The sequence below is a fragment of the Balaenoptera acutorostrata genome, chromosome 1, assembly GCF_949987535.1.
Source record: "Balaenoptera acutorostrata chromosome 1, mBalAcu1.1, whole genome shotgun sequence".
NCBI lineage: Eukaryota > Metazoa > Chordata > Mammalia > Artiodactyla > Balaenopteridae > Balaenoptera > Balaenoptera acutorostrata.
This window is the reverse complement of record NC_080064.1, coordinates 183,655,857-183,678,185: the sequence shown is the minus strand read 5'-3', so window position 1 is coordinate 183,678,185 and position 22,329 is coordinate 183,655,857. Positions and strand designations below refer to the sequence as shown.

At 35.6% G+C, this 22,329-nt stretch overlaps 1 protein-coding gene across 1 annotated transcript in view; it reads right to left on the bottom strand.

Annotated features, from left to right (window-relative positions):
- The window catches only part of USH2A (usherin), an 800,956-nt gene that overhangs the window by 663,934 nt on the left and 114,693 nt on the right, over positions 1-22,329 (bottom strand). Inside the window, exons 9-10 of the mRNA XM_057531465.1 lie at positions 14,769-14,964; positions 11,882-12,012 (exon numbers count right to left, since the gene is read on the bottom strand). Coding sequence (XP_057387448.1) covers positions 11,882-12,012; positions 14,769-14,964 — 327 coding nt within the window. The remainder of the gene's footprint in view (positions 1-11,881; positions 12,013-14,768; positions 14,965-22,329) is intronic.

Genomic DNA, 22,329 nt, shown 5'->3' with positions numbered 1-22,329 from the left:
GAGCCAGTGTTTCTACCTCAAGTTGGACTTTGGAAACAGATAATACAAGTTTTGAATTTCTGCTCTACCCCATGATTACTTGTATGATCTTGGAGGTGTTACCTAATTTCTCCAAGGTTCATTGCCCTTAACAACCCAATGGATAAATCGGTAACTGCTTTAACCAACTTTGGTAAGGACTGAATTAATTGACCAAACATCCTTGGCATAATACTTTGTACATGGCAAGTGCAAAACAAATGGAACCTATGAGATTCTTACTGACTAGTTTCTGTCCTCATGCATTTTTAGCAGTATGTCATCTGTCTGCCAGTCTGTCTTACACATTTCACAATGTGGCACTCCTATGCATGGCACCTAAACCGCGTGTGGGTAGATCAAGGTAGAGACCAGTTCTGCAGCGCACCAGGACCTGAAACACTCCCCAGTTCTGCAGAAGACTGGAAGGCCTAGTGCCCTTGCCACGGGTGTGCCCTTGATCCTGGGAGCACACCTGCCTCTGGAAATGCTCAGCACATTGGGTTGGTGTGCCAAGAAGAAAGGAGGCTGGCTATGTTCTGTTCCTGAACAAATCAGTATCATCAAAAACACATAGAAAGGGTCCTTATGATGCACTGACTAATATTTAAAACATACTTACTACATCTAAATAGATAAATTCTAAGTGAAGTAAGTCAGACAGAGAAAGAATATCATATGATATCATTCATATGTGGAATCTAGTTTTTTAAAATGATACAAATGAACTTAGTTACAAAACAGAAAAAGACTTACAGATATCGAAAACAAACTTATGGGACTTCCCTGGTGGTGCAGTGGTTAACAATCCGCCTGCCAATGCAGGGGACACGGGTTCGAGCCCTGGTCTGGGAAGATCCCACATGCTGCAGAGCAACTAAGCCCGTGCGCCACAACTACTGAGCCTGCGCTCTAGAGACCGTGAGCCACAACTACTGAAACCCGCGTGCCGAGAGCCCGTGCTCCGCAACAAGAGAAGCCACCGCAATGAGAAGCCCGCTCACCGCAACAAAGAGTAGCCCCCACTCGCCGCAACTAGAGAAAGCCCACGCACAGTAATGAAGACCCAACGCAGCCAAAAATAAATTAATTAATTAAAAAAAAAAGAAAACAAACTTATGGTTACCAAAGGGGAAACGTGGAGGGAATGATAAATCAGGAGCTTGGGATGAACATACACACACTACAATATATAAGATAGATAAACAACAAGGACCTACTGTAGAGCACAGGGAACTCTACTCAATATTCTATTATAACCTATATGAGAAAAGAATCTGAAAAAGAATGAATATATGTATGTGTATAACTGAATCACTTTGCTGTACACCCGAAACTAACACAATATTATAAATCAACTATACTCCAATAAAATTTAAAAAAGAAAAAAATGTACTTTTTATTTATAATCCCAAATAAATAAGGTTTTACTTTTTAATCATAATGTATATATGTATACATTATATCTATCTATCCATATATACATACATATACATATATATGTATCGTATGGTGTCTGATCTCGCTAAAAGTCTTAAAATACTCCTAGTTTGAAATCGCCTTCAAGATCTATGATCCCTAAGCTTCGTCTGTTCAGTTTTGCTCTTTGCACTTGTCCTCTCGTCTGGGAGCACCTAGAGGGGCAGTGATTATCATCTCACTTGCTTGTCCCTGGGGCCTCTCTCTCATAGGTGCTCAGGAACGAGACTTCCACGTTGCATGCAAGCTGGTTCTCCTCCCACCCACGTCCAGGCCTCTTTTGCTAACACGTGCTGACACGGTTGAAGCAGACCACCTTCCACAGGTGCCTCTGCCACTACACAGGATCCACCCCCAAGCAGGCGCTGCCATCCGTGTTGGTCTGGTAACCCCAAGGTGCTGATGAAGTACTGTGTTCTCAGGGATTCTCGTTAAACAGAAGCCACTCTGTTGTGTATGTATCAATAGAAGAAAATATACTTCTCACTGTTGGGCTACCTTCTGTCACATGGGCACCGAGCAGAGATGACAGGTTCCGCATCCTGAGCCATTCTCCTCTTCCCGAGTCCACAGCTGCAGCTGCAAAGTGGCTTCCTCCCCAGGGACAACCTTTGTCCAGCCCTCCATTAAACTAGTGTAGCCACGTGACTTGCTCTCCCCCAACAGGATCGTATCAGAAGAGACGTGTGCCTCTTTCGGGCCAAGACCTTTTAAAAGGTGGGAGCTGTTTCTCCCCATGGTCTTGTCCTTTCCTAGGGAAAGGCAGAGCTACGGAGTGGAAGAGCCCTGTGCCCTGAATTGTCGTATGGAGAAGAGCCACCAGGCAACCAGGAACAGCCGCCTTGGAGGGGTTAGAGGAACAAGAAATAAACTCCTATATTGTTTGGGTCACTAGACATCTCGGGGTCTATTCATTACATCTGCTTAGCTTATCCTACCTACTATCGGTAGCAATGCAATTGCAAACCTTGTTATTACCTCACACTTGTTAGTTAAATCAACAACCGCTTATTACTTAACATGCCTGCCAAAACTATCAGCACTGTTGAATCTGACCTTAAATGCCTGAGGTATTCTTACTCTGCCAAGTTTGTATATCCTGGCCCTTGGGATGAGTTCATTCCCAAGGAGGTGCCAGATGTGTCCAAATATGTGGTACTCAACTTAGACTGAAGCTGGGAACGTCACCGCGGTCACAGTTTCATCTATTTCACCTTCAGTTTACCACAAATTTGAATCTTGGATAACTTCTTCAGAATGAGCCTTTCCACCAAGCTCAGCTCCATTTCCTCCTTCTCTTTGCGTGTGCACCCCAGCACCTTTATCCCTATCTTTGTATCTGGCCCTCTACATTCTCAGGTTGATCACTTATCACTCAGCTTACCAGCTGCAAGAGAAATGTTACTACCCATCTCTCCTTAAGTCTCTGAACGAGGTACAACATGACTTATGACCAAATCTTCATGTCTTTCTTAAAGCTCCACATAAACTCCCCACCTTTCAAATCCTTCACCATCCTAATGCTTACAGCCAATACCCATACATCATACTATTCAAGGTCAGTCTCCTTATAGGCCGAAGAAACCTGTGCATTACTTCTCTTTGTACACTTTAATATTGGGGTAACACAAAATATAAGGCAATATGTTTCTGGACTTTTGGATATGTTGTGGTAATTAATGACAAATACTTGGTTCTGAGCAGAGGAGAAAGAGTTGATGAACTGCAGGAAATGGGACATTATGCAGAGAAAGTATATCCTGCTCCATTTTTTAATGTATTTCCTTGACAATTATCACCCTGGCAGAACAATCAATTTTCACAAGTAGGATTCCTATTCCTTATGATTCCATCTTCCATGGGTCGAATCTGGAAATACTTCCGTCACTGATGCCTTTCCATTTCATCTAATTCATCTCAACCACTCGACTCCTGCCTTATTAATTTATTTTTTAATGTCTCTTAATCATTTCTCTCTCTTCTGGCTCTATTACAGCCGTTTATTGATGCCTTCTTGAGTATTACAATCAACCATTCTTCTCTCTTTTTATAAAATTACAACTATATTTTGGTTTTCAGCCAACTTTTAGATTCCTTCATTCACTGTTTTTTATTTCCATTGTTTAAAAAAAAATGGCTTAGGATAAATCTTCTGATTTCGAGGACATAGTTTAGGGTACACCTTGACTGCAATTTAACAGGGGCTCAGCATTGTGGAAAACTTAGAAAAGCACTTGACTTTAAGGTGGAATTCAGAGGATAGGAGAGAGTGAATCCACTCCTGACCAAGTGTGTGCAGAAGGACACACTCACACTTACCACCCCCCAACACAGATCCACATCCAGATTCTTTTCTCTATGCAGCTTTGATAGGCAGTTTTTTAGCAACTTGGTTTTTAAAGACTGGTCCACAGACAGCAATGAGGGATCACCTGGAAACTTTCACAAATACAGAATCTTAGTCCCTGTTCAAGACTTTCTGAATCAGAATCTGTCTTTGAAAAAGCATCTGAGAGGCTCACATGCCCATTAAAATTTGAGAAGAATTGCGCTGGCTGACCGCCTACATCTTGTCTGTTGTGGCTTCACTCTCACAGTTTCCTCAGCCAGACCCAAGAACACAGCAAAGTAAAGGAGAAAGAAGGGAAGAGAGATGGAGAAAATGCCAAGCAGAAAAGCACTCAGACAGCATTGCTTGAATGCCTTCTGCATGAGGCAGGCCATACGTTAGGGCCTTTCTCTCAAATGCCCTCACCACATCAGCATCAGCTGTGCACGTGGCTAGAGCAGGTGGTCCAGGAACACCAGCAAACACACGAAGGGCAAGGGTAGTGAAGGGGAAGGTCAGAGACAGACAGTTTCTTCCCACGCTGGGTCAGGAACAGCCTGGGATCTCTACATAAATGTACTTTAAGTATGACCTTCATAGGTCCTTCCTCAAACACCTTAAAATATTTTTTTAAAGCATCATCCAGTCCTGGGGCTGTATCTGGTTCTTCTGGACCTAAGTCCCACTAGATGAGGAAAAGGGAAAGAACGTTCAACCTCCAACTCAGGATAGATATCCAACAACTCAGGCACTGAGTGCAAAGGAAACAAGGAGGAAGTGCAGTGACATTTTGGGAAACACATTATGCGTATCTCTACTATTAGCCAAGGCTGCTCGTAAGATGAATGGATTTATTTTCCCCAGTGCAGTAATTTTTTTTTGTTTTTTGGCCCAGATATGTCTTTTGGGTACTGAAAGCTCTCCCTTTAAAGATACATAAACAAAACAAAAAGTACACAGATACACTCCCACATACAATTTAAAGGTATATATGGATGCCCTAAAACTCATCCATGGTAGCCCTAGGGATCCCAGGACTCTATATTAAGGATTCCTCAATAATAATAATGACTCTTCTCCGTTTTCTCCTAATAATATTAATATTATTATGTGCTCTAGATGATCTATGACTTTGATGGTCTTGACTTTGGCATCAGCAATTTTAGGGTTTAGTGACTCAGAGCATTACTTCATGCCATTTTCAAGATCTTGGCATTCACAAGAGGAACAATTACAATATTTCCTATGGAAGAATAAGGCAAACATGCCATACCTTATGAGACTGGATGGAGTTTCAAATGACAACTGCCAAAGGGGAAGTTTCCTTTCAGAACACAGAATGCCCAGCACAGTCACTCAGGCCATTTGGGGCTGGCTTGGTTCCTAAGTTATTATAACAAAATGAGACTTGAACTACTGCCTAATTTCCTTGTATGCTCCCTAATATTATTAAGGATTGTAATTGCATGAATTTTAAAAAATGTGCTTGAATTTAATTTTACAGTTTATAATTCTGACATTGTTGACAGCTTTTTTAGTGTGTATTCTGTTATCCTGTTGAAAATGACGGTAAGCATTTTTAGAAATCTTTTATAACATTATTTAGGCAAAGGTGTACTTGACACTATATTTCCACATATAATAATAATCCATATACTTTGTGTCTGTACGTGGAGCATGAGAAAACAAAATAAAAATTAGGTAAAATGTAAATGTGATTTAGAGATGGAGAATGTGGAGGTTTTAAATTCATGAAAGTGTTCTATCACTGTATCTACCTTCAGATTCCTATATGTAGCTCTTTCTGGCTACATGTCAGATTTCATGAAAATTCTCTTTATTTTTTTCTGACTATAAAAATTATCAACAAAGCAAATTAGTCAGAAAAAAAGAAAAAACAATGTTTTTAAAACAAAAAAAATGTTAATTTTTATAAACATCTTTCCTTTCATGCATTTTTAAATTAGATTTTTGTACATAGAAAATGACACACAGAAGCATCTTTTAAAAAAAGCCTTTTCTATTCTTGTCTCTCTTTTTCTCCTATTCTCACTCCTGAGATCAAAGTCCATGTTGTAATATATACTTTGTACATTGTAATATGTCCGTACTTTTTTTCCTCTTACTACTGAATAAAATTCCATTGAGTGGATATATTACATTTTATTTATCCACTCATCAGTTAATGGACATTTGGATTATTTCTACATTTTGACTATTATGAATAAAGCAGCAATGAACATTCATGAATAAGATTGTGTGAGGATATATTTTTCCTTTTGCCTGGATATATAGCAAGGAGTTAAAGTGCGGAGTCGTACGGTAACACTGTATTTAATATTTTGAGGAACACCAGACTGTTTTCCAAAGTGGGTGCACATTTTACATTCCCACCAGTAGTCTGTGGGAATTCCACTTTCTCCACATCCTCATCAAGATGTGTCACTATCTGTACCTTTAATGATAGCTATCTACGTGAGTCTGAAGTGGTGTCTCATTGTGCTTCTGATTTGCATTTCTCCTAAGACAAATAATGTCCACAGCATTTTTTCATATGCTTATTTGCCATTTGTATATCTTCCTTGGAGAATTATCTATTTAGATCCTTTACTCATTTTTTAATTGAATTGTCTTTTAATTATTGAGTTGTAAAGTTTTTCTACAGACACTAGAGACAAGTCTCTTATTGGCTATATGCTTTGCAAATATTTTCTCCCATTTTTTGGGTTGTTTTTTCATTTTCCTGATAGTGTCCTTTGTAAAACAAGTGTTTTAAATTTTAATGAAGTCCAATTTATCCATTCTTTTGTTGCTTGTGCTTTTGGTGTCATATCTAAAAAGTCACCGACTAATCTAAGGACATGAAGATTCACATCTCTATTTTCTTCTAAGACTTTTATGGTTTTAGCTCTTACATTTTATTCTTTGCTCCATTTTGAGTTAATTTTTGTATAAGGTATGAAGTAGGGAATCCAAGTTCATTTTTTGCATATCAGTATCATTTATCGAAAAGACCATTGTTTCTTCATTTGTCTTGGCACTCTTGTTAAAAATCAACTGACTGTAAAAGTGATGGTTAATTTCTAGACTCTCAACTCTATTACAGTGATCTGGGTATCTCTCCTCAAGCCACATTACACTGTCTTGATCACAACATTATAGTAAATTCTAAAATTGAGAAGTGTGAATCTTCCAACTCTCTTCTTCTTTTTCAAGACTCTTTTGGCCTTTTTTGAGTGCCTTGAATTTTAATATGAATTTTAGGATCATCGTATAAATGTCTGCAAAGAAGACAGTTGGGCCTTTAACGAGACTGTGTTGAATCTATAGACCAACTGCCATCTTAGCAAAATTAAGTTTCTGATACATGAATACAGGATGTTTTTCCATTTATTTAGCTCTTCTTTAATTTCTTTCAACAATATTTTGCAGTGTTCAGAATAAAAGTTTTGGACTTATTTTATTAAATATATTCCTAAGCATTTTATTATTTTGATGCTATTTAAATAAAGTTGTGTTCTTAATTTCATTTTCAGATTGTTCATTGCAAGTACATAAAAATACCACTGATTTCTGTGTATTGATCATGTATTCTGCAAACTTGTTGAAACTTATTAGCTCTGATAGACAGTATTTTAATAAATTTGATAGGGACAGAGTAAAGGGACGAAGTAGATGATTAAATAGTTAATCCCACTAGGGGATTTTAAGGAGAGAAAAAATATGGGAGACATCTGTAAGTTAATGAACACTCAAGAAAGCTGGTTTACTTAACCACAAAACCAAACAGGCTTGCTAGCAACAAAACCATGCAACAGAAGCATGAGACATGCCCCCCAAAAATAAAATAATGGTGGCATGAGACCCACATCCTGCCCAGTGAGTTCAGTAAGTTCATGATTCCTTGGACATGCTCCTCTGTGCACACTAAAGAAAATAAAAGGAAAAGGTGACATTATACTAAAACCTGAGATGATTTACCATTTTTAGCATATGTTACCGCCTTTTTGCTCATTTCCATTGCGCCATGACAGTCCCGGCTTGACCATGTAGGGACAAAAAAGTCCCCCGCCTGACATGGAGGAGGAACTGATGATGGAAACCTGATGTCTACCCAAGAAAAAGGAAGAAGGTGGTCTTTCCCCCACCTCTCTCTTTTCCTTTGATTGTAAAACTGTCGCCCACTAAGTTCTTGGGGAATGGCACCCTCTCATTAGCCCGCTTGTAAGGCTCACAAGCATCTTATTCTAAAAACTCCCTTCTTATCTATCACTTTGCCTCTCACTGAATTCTTTCTGCACTGAGACATAAAGAACTGGAGCTCCTCAGAGCCACCCAAAACACCACCTAGTGGTTTCAGATTCCTTGGAATCTTGGGATTTTTTACCTACGCGATCATGTTATATACAAAGACAGATTTACTTCTTCCTTTTCAATCTGGATGACGTTTATTTCATTTTCTTGCCTAATTTCCCTGGTTAGAACCTGCAGTACAATGTTGAATAGAATATTGTCTTATTCCTGATCTTAGGGAGAGAGCATTAAGTTTTTCACTGAAAGTTTTCATTTATAAGTAGGAGGTCAGCTGTAGGTAGGTATTGTGTAGATGTTTGTTTTCAAGTTGAGGAAATTCTCCTCCATTACTAGTTTTCTGAGAGTGTTTATCATGAACTGGTGTTAAATTTTGTCAAATACTATTTCTGAATACAGTATTATAATCAGGTGACTTTTTTCTTTAGCCAGAAAATAAGGTGATTGTATTGTTTGATTTTCAAATATTGAAACAGAATGCATTCCTGGAACACAACCATCTTAGTCTTTGTGTTTAATTATTTTAAAATACTGCTGAATATCTATTTGCCAAAAATTTGTTTAAAACTTTGGCCTCTCAATTCATGAATGATATTGGTTTGTGGTTTTCTTTCATGCACTGTTGCTGTCTTGTTTGCTATCAGGATAATATTTTCGTTCATTTAACTTTCAGTTGGTTTATTAGACCATTTACATTGAATGGTATTATTGTTATATTAAGGTTTAATAAGTCTGCCATTTTATTTTTTGGTTTTTATTTATTCTATCTGTTTTTCAGTCTCTATTTACTTTCTCCCTATATTATTATAGGTTATTTGAACATATTTTATTTTATTATTTATTTTTTTACATGAACATATTTTATAATTCCATTTTGATTTATCTGTGGTGTTCTTGAATATATCATCCTTATAATAAGCCTTTTTAGTTGTTGTCTAGATATTACATTATATACACAGATATCAAAGTCTGGTAGTTTTTTTATTTTACCAATTCTAGGTAAGTATAGAAAAATTACTTCCCCTTATATTTCTTACCCTCTCCATTTTTGATATAATTGTTTTAAATATCTCCTCTAATATATTGAGAACCACATTAGATAGTGATGTAATTTTTACTTCAATTGTCAAAAAATTTTAAAAACTCGAAGAGAAGGGGGAAAATGTGTCATATTTAGCCATATTTTAACTCTGATGTTTTTTATGCCTTCCTGATGTTTCAAGATTCCTTCATTTATCATTTCCTGTTTAGAGAAGTTTCTTCAGCCAAACTTTAGAGTAGGTATATGCTGGAGACAAATGGATGGATGCTTTAAAATCTTTGCATGATAATTCTAACATCTATATCACCTTGATGCTGGTATTGTTGATTGTCTTTTTTCATTACATTTGATATTACCCTAGTTCTTGTAATGATAAGTGAAATTTTATTGGAACCTGGACATTTTGGTGTTATAAGACTCTGAATCTTATTTAAGTCTTGCTTTAACAGTCAGGCCTCCTATGAAACTCTTCTGGTGAGTGAAGAGAGGATGTTGCCTCATTATTGCCTGGTAGGAATAGAAGTCAAGGTTCTCCACTCTGGCTCCACTGACTCAGTAGGGGAGGGTCTCCTTGTTACCACTGGGCAGGACTTTGGGTTCTGACTCTCCACTAGGACTCTGAAAACACTGCCCTAGCTGGGAGGGGAGAAACACCTCCATCTCAAGGAGATCTCAAAGAATGTTTACCTATATTGATGACATCAATGATCAGAGAGGTCCTACCTTCTGAAATGTCATTGCCCTGGGTATGTTCATGTACAATTCCACCCCAAAATTAGATCCACCCCATGAGAGCTGGAGAAAGAGATCCAGAGCCAGTAGTGTACTGGAGCCATCTCCACTGTATGATAAAACCATTCTTCCCAAATTCATATTTGGTGACATCTCATTGGTAGCTTAAAATTGACGATGTGAGCTTTTTATTTTTCTCAGATACCCCAGTGTTAAATATTTACAAGCACAGAATTACTAAAACTGTCTCCTACCCCAATAAAATGGACTTGAAATAGAAATTTGAGAAAAATTAGGTTTTAATTTCTTGCATACTTGAGTTGTAGAATTGAGGGACAAATCTGCTACACTTTACTTCATATGGGTAATGACATATAAATGAAACTTTGGGAGGTGTAACTTTAGTTCACAGTTTTTCAGTACTATATACCAAAATTACTTTACCTTAGATCTTCAGGGAGAAAACGTATTTAAGTGAAAAATTTAAGTAATGCTTAGATTATTATAATAACCATTCTAAATGACCATCTGACTATGAGATTAGTGCTCAGACTAATTCACTTAACACTTATTAAATTCGCTTAACACTTATTAAATAAGTATTTATGGGGTGCTTATTATGTGACTGAAACTGTACTGTTTGTGTTGGACAGAGAGAAGACAAAGAAGTAAATAAGTGAATTTACTTAATTTGCTGAAGTAAATAAATGAATTTATTTAATTTGCTTAATTAAATAAAGGCTACAATGAAAATAACATGGGATGATGTAAAATACAGTGATTTGAGAATGTTCTACAACTGGGTGATCAGTGAAGAAATCTCAAAAGATATATCAATCTTTGAATTGAGACTTGAATAACAAGCAAAAGACATCCATGTTGAAAATTCAGGGCAAATGTGTAAGGGTGAGATGTGTAAAGACAGTCAGATTTTACTAGTCAACACATATAAAACTGTAATATGACTCTCTCAGAAAATAGTGCCTCAATATCACAATATAAAAACAGTAGAGATTGCCTTTTTAGTTATTTTTCTACCTCCCAGCTTTCCAATGAAGCATATCACACACTATGGTTAATCTGAAGGTCTTCAAATCCATATTAGCTCACTTTATATTTGGCTTTTATTTGTTAAAACAGTTTTTAATGCATGCTCCAAGTTATATGACAAATATATTTTGCCTTGAAATTATTATCATTCCAGTGTAACTTAAAAAAATTTTTTTTTCTTTAACCAGATTGTGGTTTATGCTCTTGGCCACTGCATTCTCAACTATTTGCAAGAGAATATGTAATTATTAAAAATTAATACAATCATTGAATTGATTCTTCAAGGTAAATTTGCCTTTTATCTACTTTCACGTGGTAATATTATCAGAACAGGTAAAAGGCTCTAGCTGAAGACAGCACATTTAAGTATGGAGCTGCTTTTCCTGATGTAAAATACAGTTACAATCTGTGTTCATATAGGTCAGACATCAATATTTGTGATGTTGGTAATTAAAATTAATAAAATGATAAAAACCCATTGTACTGTTAGATAGAGAAAAGGTTAAAAGAAATTTAGACCAGAGCTATCATAATTTCCATTTGGATCTATGTGTAAGTGACTTTTGCTATACTATCTTCTACGGAATTTGGGAGGAACACTGTTCTTGTTTACTTAATATCACTTATTAATATTAATTCACCAGTAATTCCAAGACACCTACTTAACTTACTTCATTGTTTACTTGGAACCCCCAGCTTCCAAGTTTTTTGACAACTGTAAAATGGACCACCCAAGTAGCCTTATATTTTATATTGATATGAAAAGTTACACAGAAACACTCTGATAGCAACCACCTCTTTGAAATGTGAGCACACACACAGAGGACTTCCTGATATAGCCCTCAGTATCACTGATAGACCATCTCCTAAATTAGTTTCTGGAAGAGAACAATTCTTTCCCTTCAATAGTGAGAACTCACCTGATCGCACAGGAAGCTATTGTTTCTAGTGCCAACTTTATCACAGTCACAGGGTTTGCAAACATCTATGGCGGAAGGATCTGCACCAACTTGTCGGAAAAAGTAGTCCTTACACAGCTCACAGTTTTTCCCTGCGTCGGGGAAAGGTTATGCATTAGGACTTCCAATTCATTAAAATCAGCTGCATAATTCAAAATTAAAGACTGTATTCCTTTGAGGGAATTCTATAATTTTAGGGATGTCCATTTTAATGCACCTTTCATCTCTACCTGCCAATTTAGTGATCCACAGCATATGAAACAATGAACCTGTTACAAACTGTGCTCTACTTCATTAAACTCCCATCTGTTATATAATATCACACTTCTAAAAAGCTGTGCTTTGTAGGGGCACATACATTTTGAAAGAGTTTGTTTCCAAACTTAATTTTTTTATTTCTAGGACCAGGTACTGAATCTAAATCAACTATGAGAAATTTCTACATTCGTGGTAGATGATAGCTCTACAGTTGGAAGCAAATAAGCATATATTATTCAAATATTTTTCCAGAACTAAATCTTATAAAATAGAAGACTGCTTTTAATGTAATTTACTATTTCATAGTTAATGTGATTAAAAGCAAATACTTCTGTTAGTACTTATGGCCATTATTTTTCATTTCAAATATCAAAATAGAATTTTATATTTAGCTACATCAAATAAATTTCATATTAAATATTAGAATACCTTGACACATTAGAAATATGAGGTAATTCCTATTGTTTACAATTTTTTATTCAGAAAATTTCCCTTTCCATTTTATATAAGAAAGCAATCTAAACTACAGGGAGTTTCTAAACTAAATGTGAGTAGCATATCAGATCACTGAAATTGAAATAAAACTGAAGGCTATCAATTCCCCGTTTAAACATGATGCACTCTTCCTCAAATATTGCTGAAACTGGCCCAATATTAGAAAACTATGAAAACAACTTAATCAAATGAAAAACTCACACTCTAATGGATCTTGGCTGTGGACAAATTAAATGGATTTATAATATGCCTAGAATATTTCCATTTCTATATGCTGAGGACTCCCAAATTTATATCTCCAATCTAGAAATCTCTCCTTTATTTATCATTCAATGAACATTTATTTAGTGATTACCATGTTCCAAACTCTGTGCTAAGGGCTGAGGAAAATACAAACTGCACCCTTTTCACATAGTTACCTTATAGTCTAGCAGGTAAGATGAATCCTAATTAAATTATTACAGGAATAAATATATATTTACAAACTGTGATAACCATAAGATGCCACTAAAGTATATAGATTATACTGATCCTCTCTGAAGCATCATGGAAGGCTTTCTTTAAGAAAGGAGCTTCAGAACTGTGTTTCTGACTGCCCCAAAGAGAGTTTCTTCTTTGTTTCTTGGAAACACACAGTGAACTTGTCCAAAACAGAACTTGCCATCTTCTCCCTCAATTTGATCCTCCTGCATTTCCTATCTCAATGGCTGGTACCAACGTTGACCGTGTTGCTCAAACTGGAATGTTAGGCATAAGTCTTGACTCTTCTTCCTTCCCTTACCTACACTCTGCACCTTGCTTGGAAAATGCTGTCACTGTCTACCCTAAGTGTCTATTGGATCCGCTCATCTCTATCCACACCACCTTAAATGTTTTCCCACATTATTTCTCATCTGGACCATTGCAATATCTGACTAACATTTTTTCCCAAACCACCTTTGACCCTCTCCAATCCATTCTCCACTTTATAACCAGATGGGCCTTTAAAAAACACAAAATTCCTTTCCTTAAGTGCCCTTAAGTGGCATCTCCTTAACCTTAGGATAGAAGCCAATCTCTTTATCATGGTTTAGAGAGCCCTCCAGTATCTGGGCTCTGCCTTTCTTCCTAGTGCCTTTTCTAACAATCAGCCATTTGCACTTTCATCAGTTCTTCAAGGGCACCATGTTTCTCTCTCCTCTAGGCCATTGTACAACTGTTTCTCTTACTGGAAAACTTCGTTCACGCTCCTAATCCCCAACCCCGCTCCTTCACCTGGTTAACTCCTACTATACTTCCCCATCTTAGCACTCATCAGACAACTTTTTAATTGTTCCTTTAATAGGGTGCCTTTACCACCATGTAATAATCCATACAAAGACAAGAAAATTCATCATCTTGTTAATCCTTATATTCCCAGCACTTAGCCAAGAGCTTGTCCCACTTTAGGTTATCAATAATTATCTAACAAATTCATTCATGCTTCAGAGTAGCACACTTTCAAACCCATCAGACTTGGGCCATTATACTTTACAAATTCAGACATTGTCTATTTCTGCTTTTAACATATCAGCCTTTCAGAAAATAGTAATTTTTCAATGACTAGTCAAAATGCTGGATGGTTTTAGGGACAAGACTCTTATAATTATTTTATGCATTTAATGAACATTTTTAAAAACAGTATTCCCTGATTACTAGAGTCCATGCCAAATCTGAATGATTGTAAACCTCTCTACATGGGAATCCAGACATAATGGAAGATCAGGGGTCACACAGAAAACTTATTTCAAGGATATATATACTCAGAATAATAGAGTAATTCCTGATGTATCCAAAATATATTCATGATCTAGTCAAATGATGTGAACTTATTTAAAAAAAAAATATTTTCCTGAAAATATATAGTCTAAGACTAGAGTGTTATATCTGAAAACTACCTAATCATTTGGAACATGAAGATTCAGTAAACCAGAGTGGTTTTCAAACTTAATGGTATGAAAGCACTTTCTTAAATAAGATAGCAATAACATAATTTAAAATAATATGCATTATATACAGAAGCACATGGGCTTCAAGACCAAGTCAGCTTCTGTTATTTGTGTTATTTGCTGGTTACCTGTAGTGTTATGCTCACAGTCATCGCAAACTCCTCCACCTCCTCTGTGGTGTTCAAATGGAAAGGGATCCACTGAGATGTTGTAGTGGCAGCTTCTGGAATGGCTGTTGCATTCACAGGGTTTACAATTGAAGGTGTGAACTTGATCACTTTGGCGAAAAGGCTTGTCATTATAAAGAGGCAGGCAGTGATCGCACTAGAACAATAAAGTAATATCAGAATGATAAATATATAAAGTTGTGCTTTGTTTCTTCTTATTTACATATCCGGCACTTTCACTAGATAGAAAGCTAATATCAAAGAGTTGAAAGCCAGCAACTATTGTATTTTTAAAAGTGTTTTATAAATCAGAAATTAGCATATCACAGTCATGGTAGTGCAGAATTGTAAAAGTGACAATGCAAGCTGAAACCATGTAAAGTGATCTTAATAACCAATGGGGAAAATTATGATTGTTCCACAATCTGAAATTTTTTGTGAAAACATTAAAAGCTTGACTTCCAAGTCCTGGTTCCGCAAGTAAAGAACTTGGAATTGCCACTCCATCATAACAAAGAATAAAAAGTTGAACAGACTGAAAAATCAACAACTCTCCCTGGATCCCTAAGTCGGGGACACAGGGCAAACATCTGTCCCCAGGATTGGAGAGACAGGCAAATAAAGGGAGTCTCAGCTATAGGATCAAAGACTCACTAGCAGAAATTTCCATGGGAACCAATGCTGGGGTAGAAAATCTGAATTATAATTGATATATTGCTGGAAGTTCACTGTGAACAAGTCTGACAGTTGAAAACTCCAGGGTAGTGTAGTTATAGGGGACCCTCACCATTCTGTGAGATTTTCTTCCAGCAGCTTGACCAGGTTCTCACAGTAAATGAACTCAGGGGAAAATCCCCAGGTGCTTCTGGCAGAGGGAGAAGAAAGGAAGCATTTCGAAGTACATCAGAGCACTCTGCTCTTAACAATATCTGCCTCAGGATAAATTAGTTAACCAGAGCCTAGAGACCTAGAGAAAGGAAATACTCAACTCCAGCCCCCTCTAGTCACTCTGTCCCACCTAAAGGGGAGGTGGGGAGAGGGGACAAAGAGGCACACATGAAGTTCACAGTCCAGAGGCAAAGGCTTACTAAAAGACTGAAAACTAAAGGGAAATAGAAAATAGTACAACTAACATTTAATAATCATAAGACTATAGAACACTTGCCCTCCCCTCACTCCTCACCAGCACATTGCTAAAAAACCCGTTTGCAACAGTTCCTCTCACCTGGCACATCATGTCTGGCTTTCAAGAAAAAAATTACAAGGCATACCGGAAGGCAAAAAAACACAATTTGAAGAGAAAAAGCAAGCATCAGAACCAGATATGACAGAGATGTTGATGTTAGAATGATCAGGCAAGGAATTTAAAACAACTATGATCAATATGCTAAGTGCCCTAATGGAAAAAGTAAACAGCATGCAAGAACAGATGGGCAATGTAAGCAGAGAGATGGAAATTCTACAAAAGAACCAAAAAGAAATGCTAGAGATCAAAAACACTGTACCAGAAATGAAGAATGCCTCTGATGAGCTTAGTAGTAGATTGAATAAGGCTGGGGAAAGAATCTCTGAGCTAGATGAAATATCAATAGAAACCTCAAAAATCGAAAAGCAAAAAGAACAAAGACTGAAAAATCAGAACAGAAAATCCAAGGACTGTGGAACAACTATAAAAGGTGCAACATATGTATAATGGGAAGGAAACGAGAGGGAGAATGGAATAGAAGAAATATTTGAAACAATAATAACTGAGTATTTCCCCAACTTAATGTCAGACACCAAACCAAAGATCCAAGAAGCTCAGAAAACACCAAGAAAGATAAATGTCAAAAAACAAACAAAAAACCCCACTATACCTAGGCATATCATTTTCAAACTACAGAAAATCAAAGATAAAGAAAAAATTCAGAAAGAGAAACCAAAGTTAAAATACACCTAACCTATATAGTAACAAAGAATTATATCTAACTTCTCCTCAGAAAACATGCAAGCAAGAAGAGAATTGTGTGAAGTACTTAAAGTGTTGAGAGAAAAAACCTACCAACCTAGAATTCTGTACTCTGCAAAATTATCCTACAAAAGTGAAGGAGAAATAAAGACTTGTCAGACAAACACAAATTGTGAAAATGTGTTGCCAGTAGACCCTACTTGCAAGAAATGTTAAAAGAAGTTTTCTAGAGAAAAGGAAAATAATGTACATCAGAAACTTGGATATACATAAAGAAAGGAAGAGCATCAAAGAAGGATAAGTGAAGATAAAACTGTAAAAACTTCCTATCAGTTACAAAGGTAAAGGGAAATAGAAAATAGTAAAACTAACATTTAATAAGCTGTAATTTAATATTAGAAACTTTGAGAATTATTTTCCTTGTAAAAAATCATTCAGTATCTTGAATAATGCTTGCTTTCTTATTCTGTAAATTTCCATATTGAGCAAGCATCTTTTCTAAGCCTTGAGAATTGTCATACTCCTTTCTAAATATGGATCAGCCTGCTTCCATCATTTTCATGTTTGTGCTTTCACTGACGTGTAATATCTCTGAGATTCCTTTAATGTAAAGTTTTTGTTGGCATCATTTCCTCTAGGACATCTTTACCTATTCATCACAACCAATGTCCTCATTTATGCTAAATTCACATTTATTAAGTTGCCCTGGCTGCATATATAAAGTATTCCAAATGATGACAGTGATCAGCTATTTGTTCTCTAAAAAGAAATATTTAATTGAAATTTCACTCCCAAAACATTCTTTCTTTCCATCTTTGTTGGCCAATTCTTCTTTTTTGAATATTCATATTTACAAAACGTCACATGGGTTTATCACCTAAAAAGAGGCTAGACCACTACAAGCTTCTCTGTGAATGAACTGATTAATGGATGTGCACTGACCAGTCAGCAATAGAGTGAAAAAAGCTGCATGACTGGTCACTGATCATGATGTGCAACAGTTATATATATAATTTGTAGACTGACAAGCCAGCAGCAAAATTTGTATTTTATGAAATTACTTACAGGTAATATACCATGATAACTAATATTTGAACCATGTTTTTAGAGGATTGGTGTTTAACTAAAACAGACCTGTTATGTACTGGATCAATTAAAGCTAGAAATTTTTTTAAATTAGTGCTTTTAGCATCTAATATACATACAATTTATGGACAAAGCAAAATTTATTCCATAGATTAAGGAACTATTCATGGGAACTGTGTTAAAATTTTAGCATAATTATGTACTTAACAAAAGTAATACTATCCCTTTCATAAAATAAATAAATGAAGTAGAAAATTAAAATCACTGATAATTCAACTGCCAAATGGTAAGCTACAATATTTTAATGATTTTTTTCAAAACTTATAAATGTGTGTTTTTTTCCTTTTTCTCAAAATTAAGAATACACAAAAACACACATATAACCCATACTATTACATAGTCTCTTATCATTAAATATCATGAATTTTATTGCATCATTTATCATATTCATAAAATAACTTATTTAGCCAGTCTGCAACTACAGCAGAAACTCTTTGCTTCTTCTAATTTTTTGTTTTTCTTGTGGATATTTCCTTAACAAAATTATAAGTGATAAAGTTATATCATAAGAATGTAAATATTTTAAACGATTTTGTGAAATATGACCACTTTCTTCTAGAAAAATTAAACTAATTTATAATCCCACAAGTAGTATCTGAGAATGTCCATTTTCCTGTGTTCTGCCCAACTAAAGTCTATGATTATCTCTTCACTATTTTGATTTTAGAAAAGTATCAATCACTGTTTCAGTATGTATGTTGTTGATTACTAGTAAGGTTTTATATTTTTCATCTAGTTTTGATAAAATATAATATTTTTGTGAGAAAATTGCTCATTTTTATTTTGCATATTCATTTTTTCGTATTGCTTTTAAATATCTTTTCATATATTAGGTACATTTATCTTTGCCTGTCAAATAGTGAGGATTTAGTTCATAATTTTCAATATATACTTATATTTTATTTTCTTTTTCTACTTTACTTCTACATTATTGGCCAAAAATTTTAGCACCATAGTTAATAAGTATGCCATAGTGGTGACGGTAGATGTATTTGTATTATTTCTGACTTTAATGGAAATGTCTTTAATATTACAACTTTTATAATGATGTTGACCATTGATTTTAGGTAGATGATCTTTATCACTTAAAAGGAGAAATCTCTATTCCAAAATAAACAAGGTGATTTTATATAAAAACAAAATATTGTCAATTTTATTAAATGTTCTGAATCAACTGACCTATTGAACTGAAAAATTATGTTATAGGTTAACAGGTTAATTAAAATCTATGCTTGCATTCTTAGAATAAACTCAACATCATTAATGGCAAATAATAATGGTAAATAATGGTTAAAGTTATGTAGGATTTCTGCATTTATAGTCATAAATTCTATTGCTCCATGTTTTTATACAGACATTAAAATAAATAAAACCTTAAAACTTTAATAAGGAATAAGTATGTATTTGTATTAAGTTAATTTCAATGTCTGGATGATTAACAAATTTTCATTTTGTACACTAAAACCTATTATAGTTTGTCAAGTTACACTGCATTTAAATTATGATTGATTCTAGATAAGATTTGAAATAAATATGTACATACCAATAAATATGTACATTCTTACCCTTTTTTTTTTTGGCTGTAAAATACTTAACGTGACTTCTGAAAGTACCCAACTTTTTCCATAGTCACATACATAAATTAGGAACCAGAAGAGTCAAACCATGTAAAATAAAGTATCAAAAAGTCTCCTCATATGTTCACAATAATAGTCCTTTGTTTTTAATTAACATTTTTTTAAACTATTTTGATATTTTGGACAACAAATGTCATTCCCTTTTTCTATTTTCTGCAATAAGTATCTACTATTTCAGAACAGTTTATTTGACATATTTCATAATTATTATTGGAACAAACCCTAGTCAAAAGCATTTTATCCAGTATTTATTTTGCCCTACTAGTTCATGGCTGAACAATTTCTTCCCTTAATATTTTTAAACGTAGAAAGAAAAAATATAAGAATTTAATTGTCCAATGTGCTGTTCTTTTATGGTATGCTGAAAAGTTTAGTATGTAAACGCATTGAGTCCTTCTACTTAGCTGAGGAGGAAAAGAAAAAAGACAGACAGAGAAGAGAATGAGAATGTAAATATTAAGTCAGTTTTCATGTCAGGTAAGGCTGCATTCTAATTACTGATAAAGTATGCACGCTTACACTTTGGCCTATTAAAAAAATCGGTATCATATTTGTCTTGGAATGAAGAAGATTGTTTTCCGCAAGATCATTTATAACCCTTTGGGCTGGATAGCTGTCCCTCTTCTCTTCTCTCCCTGCACTCTATTAATACCTTGACCCTGCTCCTATCACTTTGAACTCAAATGATTGGTTTGCTTACATGTATCTTTCAGGAAATGCAACTTACTGATTTTTATACTCCTGTAGTCATCCTCACAGTAGGAGTTTAATAGACAATTGCTAAGGTGCTAACTGAAAATTCACTTCTAATGATATTAATTTCCAAACAAAATCATTCTTGAAAAAATTTAGAGAGGGGTACAATGGGAACAATTAATAAACAGTAATGTTTATATAAAGTGTTCACAATTGCATGGTATTTGATGACTTGCAATAAACCACCTAAAAATATAAAATGAAACACATTTTGTAAAAGATATGTAGCATTCAGTAGGGTATTGTCAACTATGGGTCTTTGGCCAAAAAAAATTAAAAGTGGGGGAATTGACCTCTTTAAGTTTTCTCTCATCAGCAATAACCATTTGTAAATCAATTTTATTTTGTATAGTCAAAAGTTAGAAATTAGGCATAGGCTGAAGTCAGACATCTTAGTTCAATTATTGGTACTGCCACTAACTGTGAAAAGTAACATGAACTGCATACTTTCTATGTTCTGGGCACTATATTAAGCATTTAAAATGAATTATTACATTGAATCCTCTAGGCTTTGTATTATATGGTATCCCACATCTGATTTCTGCTCTTGATTTTGCTAGCCCTGTGTTTTTGTATAATTAATTCTATCTCTTTAAGCCTAATTTTTCTCATCTAACATGGGGGGTAATAATTCCTGCCTCTTAGAGATGTTGTAAAGTCCAAGTACTTAGCAGAGTGTCTGTCACACCATAAGCCCTCAGTAAACATTGTCTACTACTTTATTGTTAGATTAGCAATTGGGGATCAAAGAGGTTAAGTAATGTGAAAACTATCATTGAACAATAAGTCCCTGAGTCTACTTTAACTCTGAATCTCAGATTCCTCATCTCTAAAAGGAAGGCAATGTAACACAACACCTTAACTGTTACTGACTCAAAATAATCTGAGGATAGGTGGCAATATTTTAAAAATGCTCTACAGCAGACAATAACACAACATTGTAAATCAACTATACTCCAATAAAAATTTTAAAGAAATAAAAAATGTTCAACACAAAGCCTGGCACATACTACGCTTTCAAAATCTGGAAGTTACAAGATGCAGGAGGAGGAATGAGGAGGACGAGCAGGGTAAAAATCCAACAGAGGCGGGGGCTTCCCTGGTGGCGCAGTGGTTGAGAATCTGCCTGCCAATGCAGGGGACACGGGTTCGAGCCCTGGTCTGGGAGGATCCCACATGCCACGGAGCAACTAGGCCCGTGAGCCACAACTACTGAGCCTGCACGTCTGGAGCCTGTGCTCCCAACAAGAGAGGCCACGATAGTGAGAGGCCCGCGCACCGCAATGAAGAGTGGCCCCCGCTTGCCACAACTAGAGAAAGCCCTCGCACAGAAACGAAGATCCAACACAGCCATAAATAAATAAATAAATACTTTAAAAAAAAATCCAACAGAGGTGTTGATCTCAAGTTCAAATGACACCAGCAGTATGTAAGACAGTCCCTATGTAATATATTGTCTACAACAAACATTGATAGGGGATTTTTGTGATCATAAACATACTGGTCTGATTTAGATGATGTAGCCTACAGAGTGGACCAAGGAGCAATTTATGACCAAAATGCATTTCTGGTTTATCATCTGTAGCTACAACTACTGAGGAGGTCTCATCTACACTTCATTCCTAGTAGCTATCAGACATCACCAGGATATCATTTCTAGTAGCCCTAAGTGTGGATAAGAAGGACAGATAAATACTCACTCTGACCTCCTGGCTTTGGAGAAGAGAAATGTGCTTATTACATTTTCTTCCCCAGGTAAATTAGCCATGCAATTAACCTCATTCCGAATGTTTTAAAAACTCTATCCCACTGCAAAACCTTGGCCGAATGCAAAATTTTGCTTCAATGCCTGAAGTCTATTCTTTTTTTTTACTTCATTTAAAAGTATTCTTATTGACGTCTGTGCTCTCCCAATGATGGTGTTAATATTATTCAAGTTACGCTTTCTTGCATAACTTGGTGGAAGTGATGATATGCAACCTGTGGTCCTGTCACACTGATTACAGGTGCAGTTTGTCTTCAACAAAGCAACTGC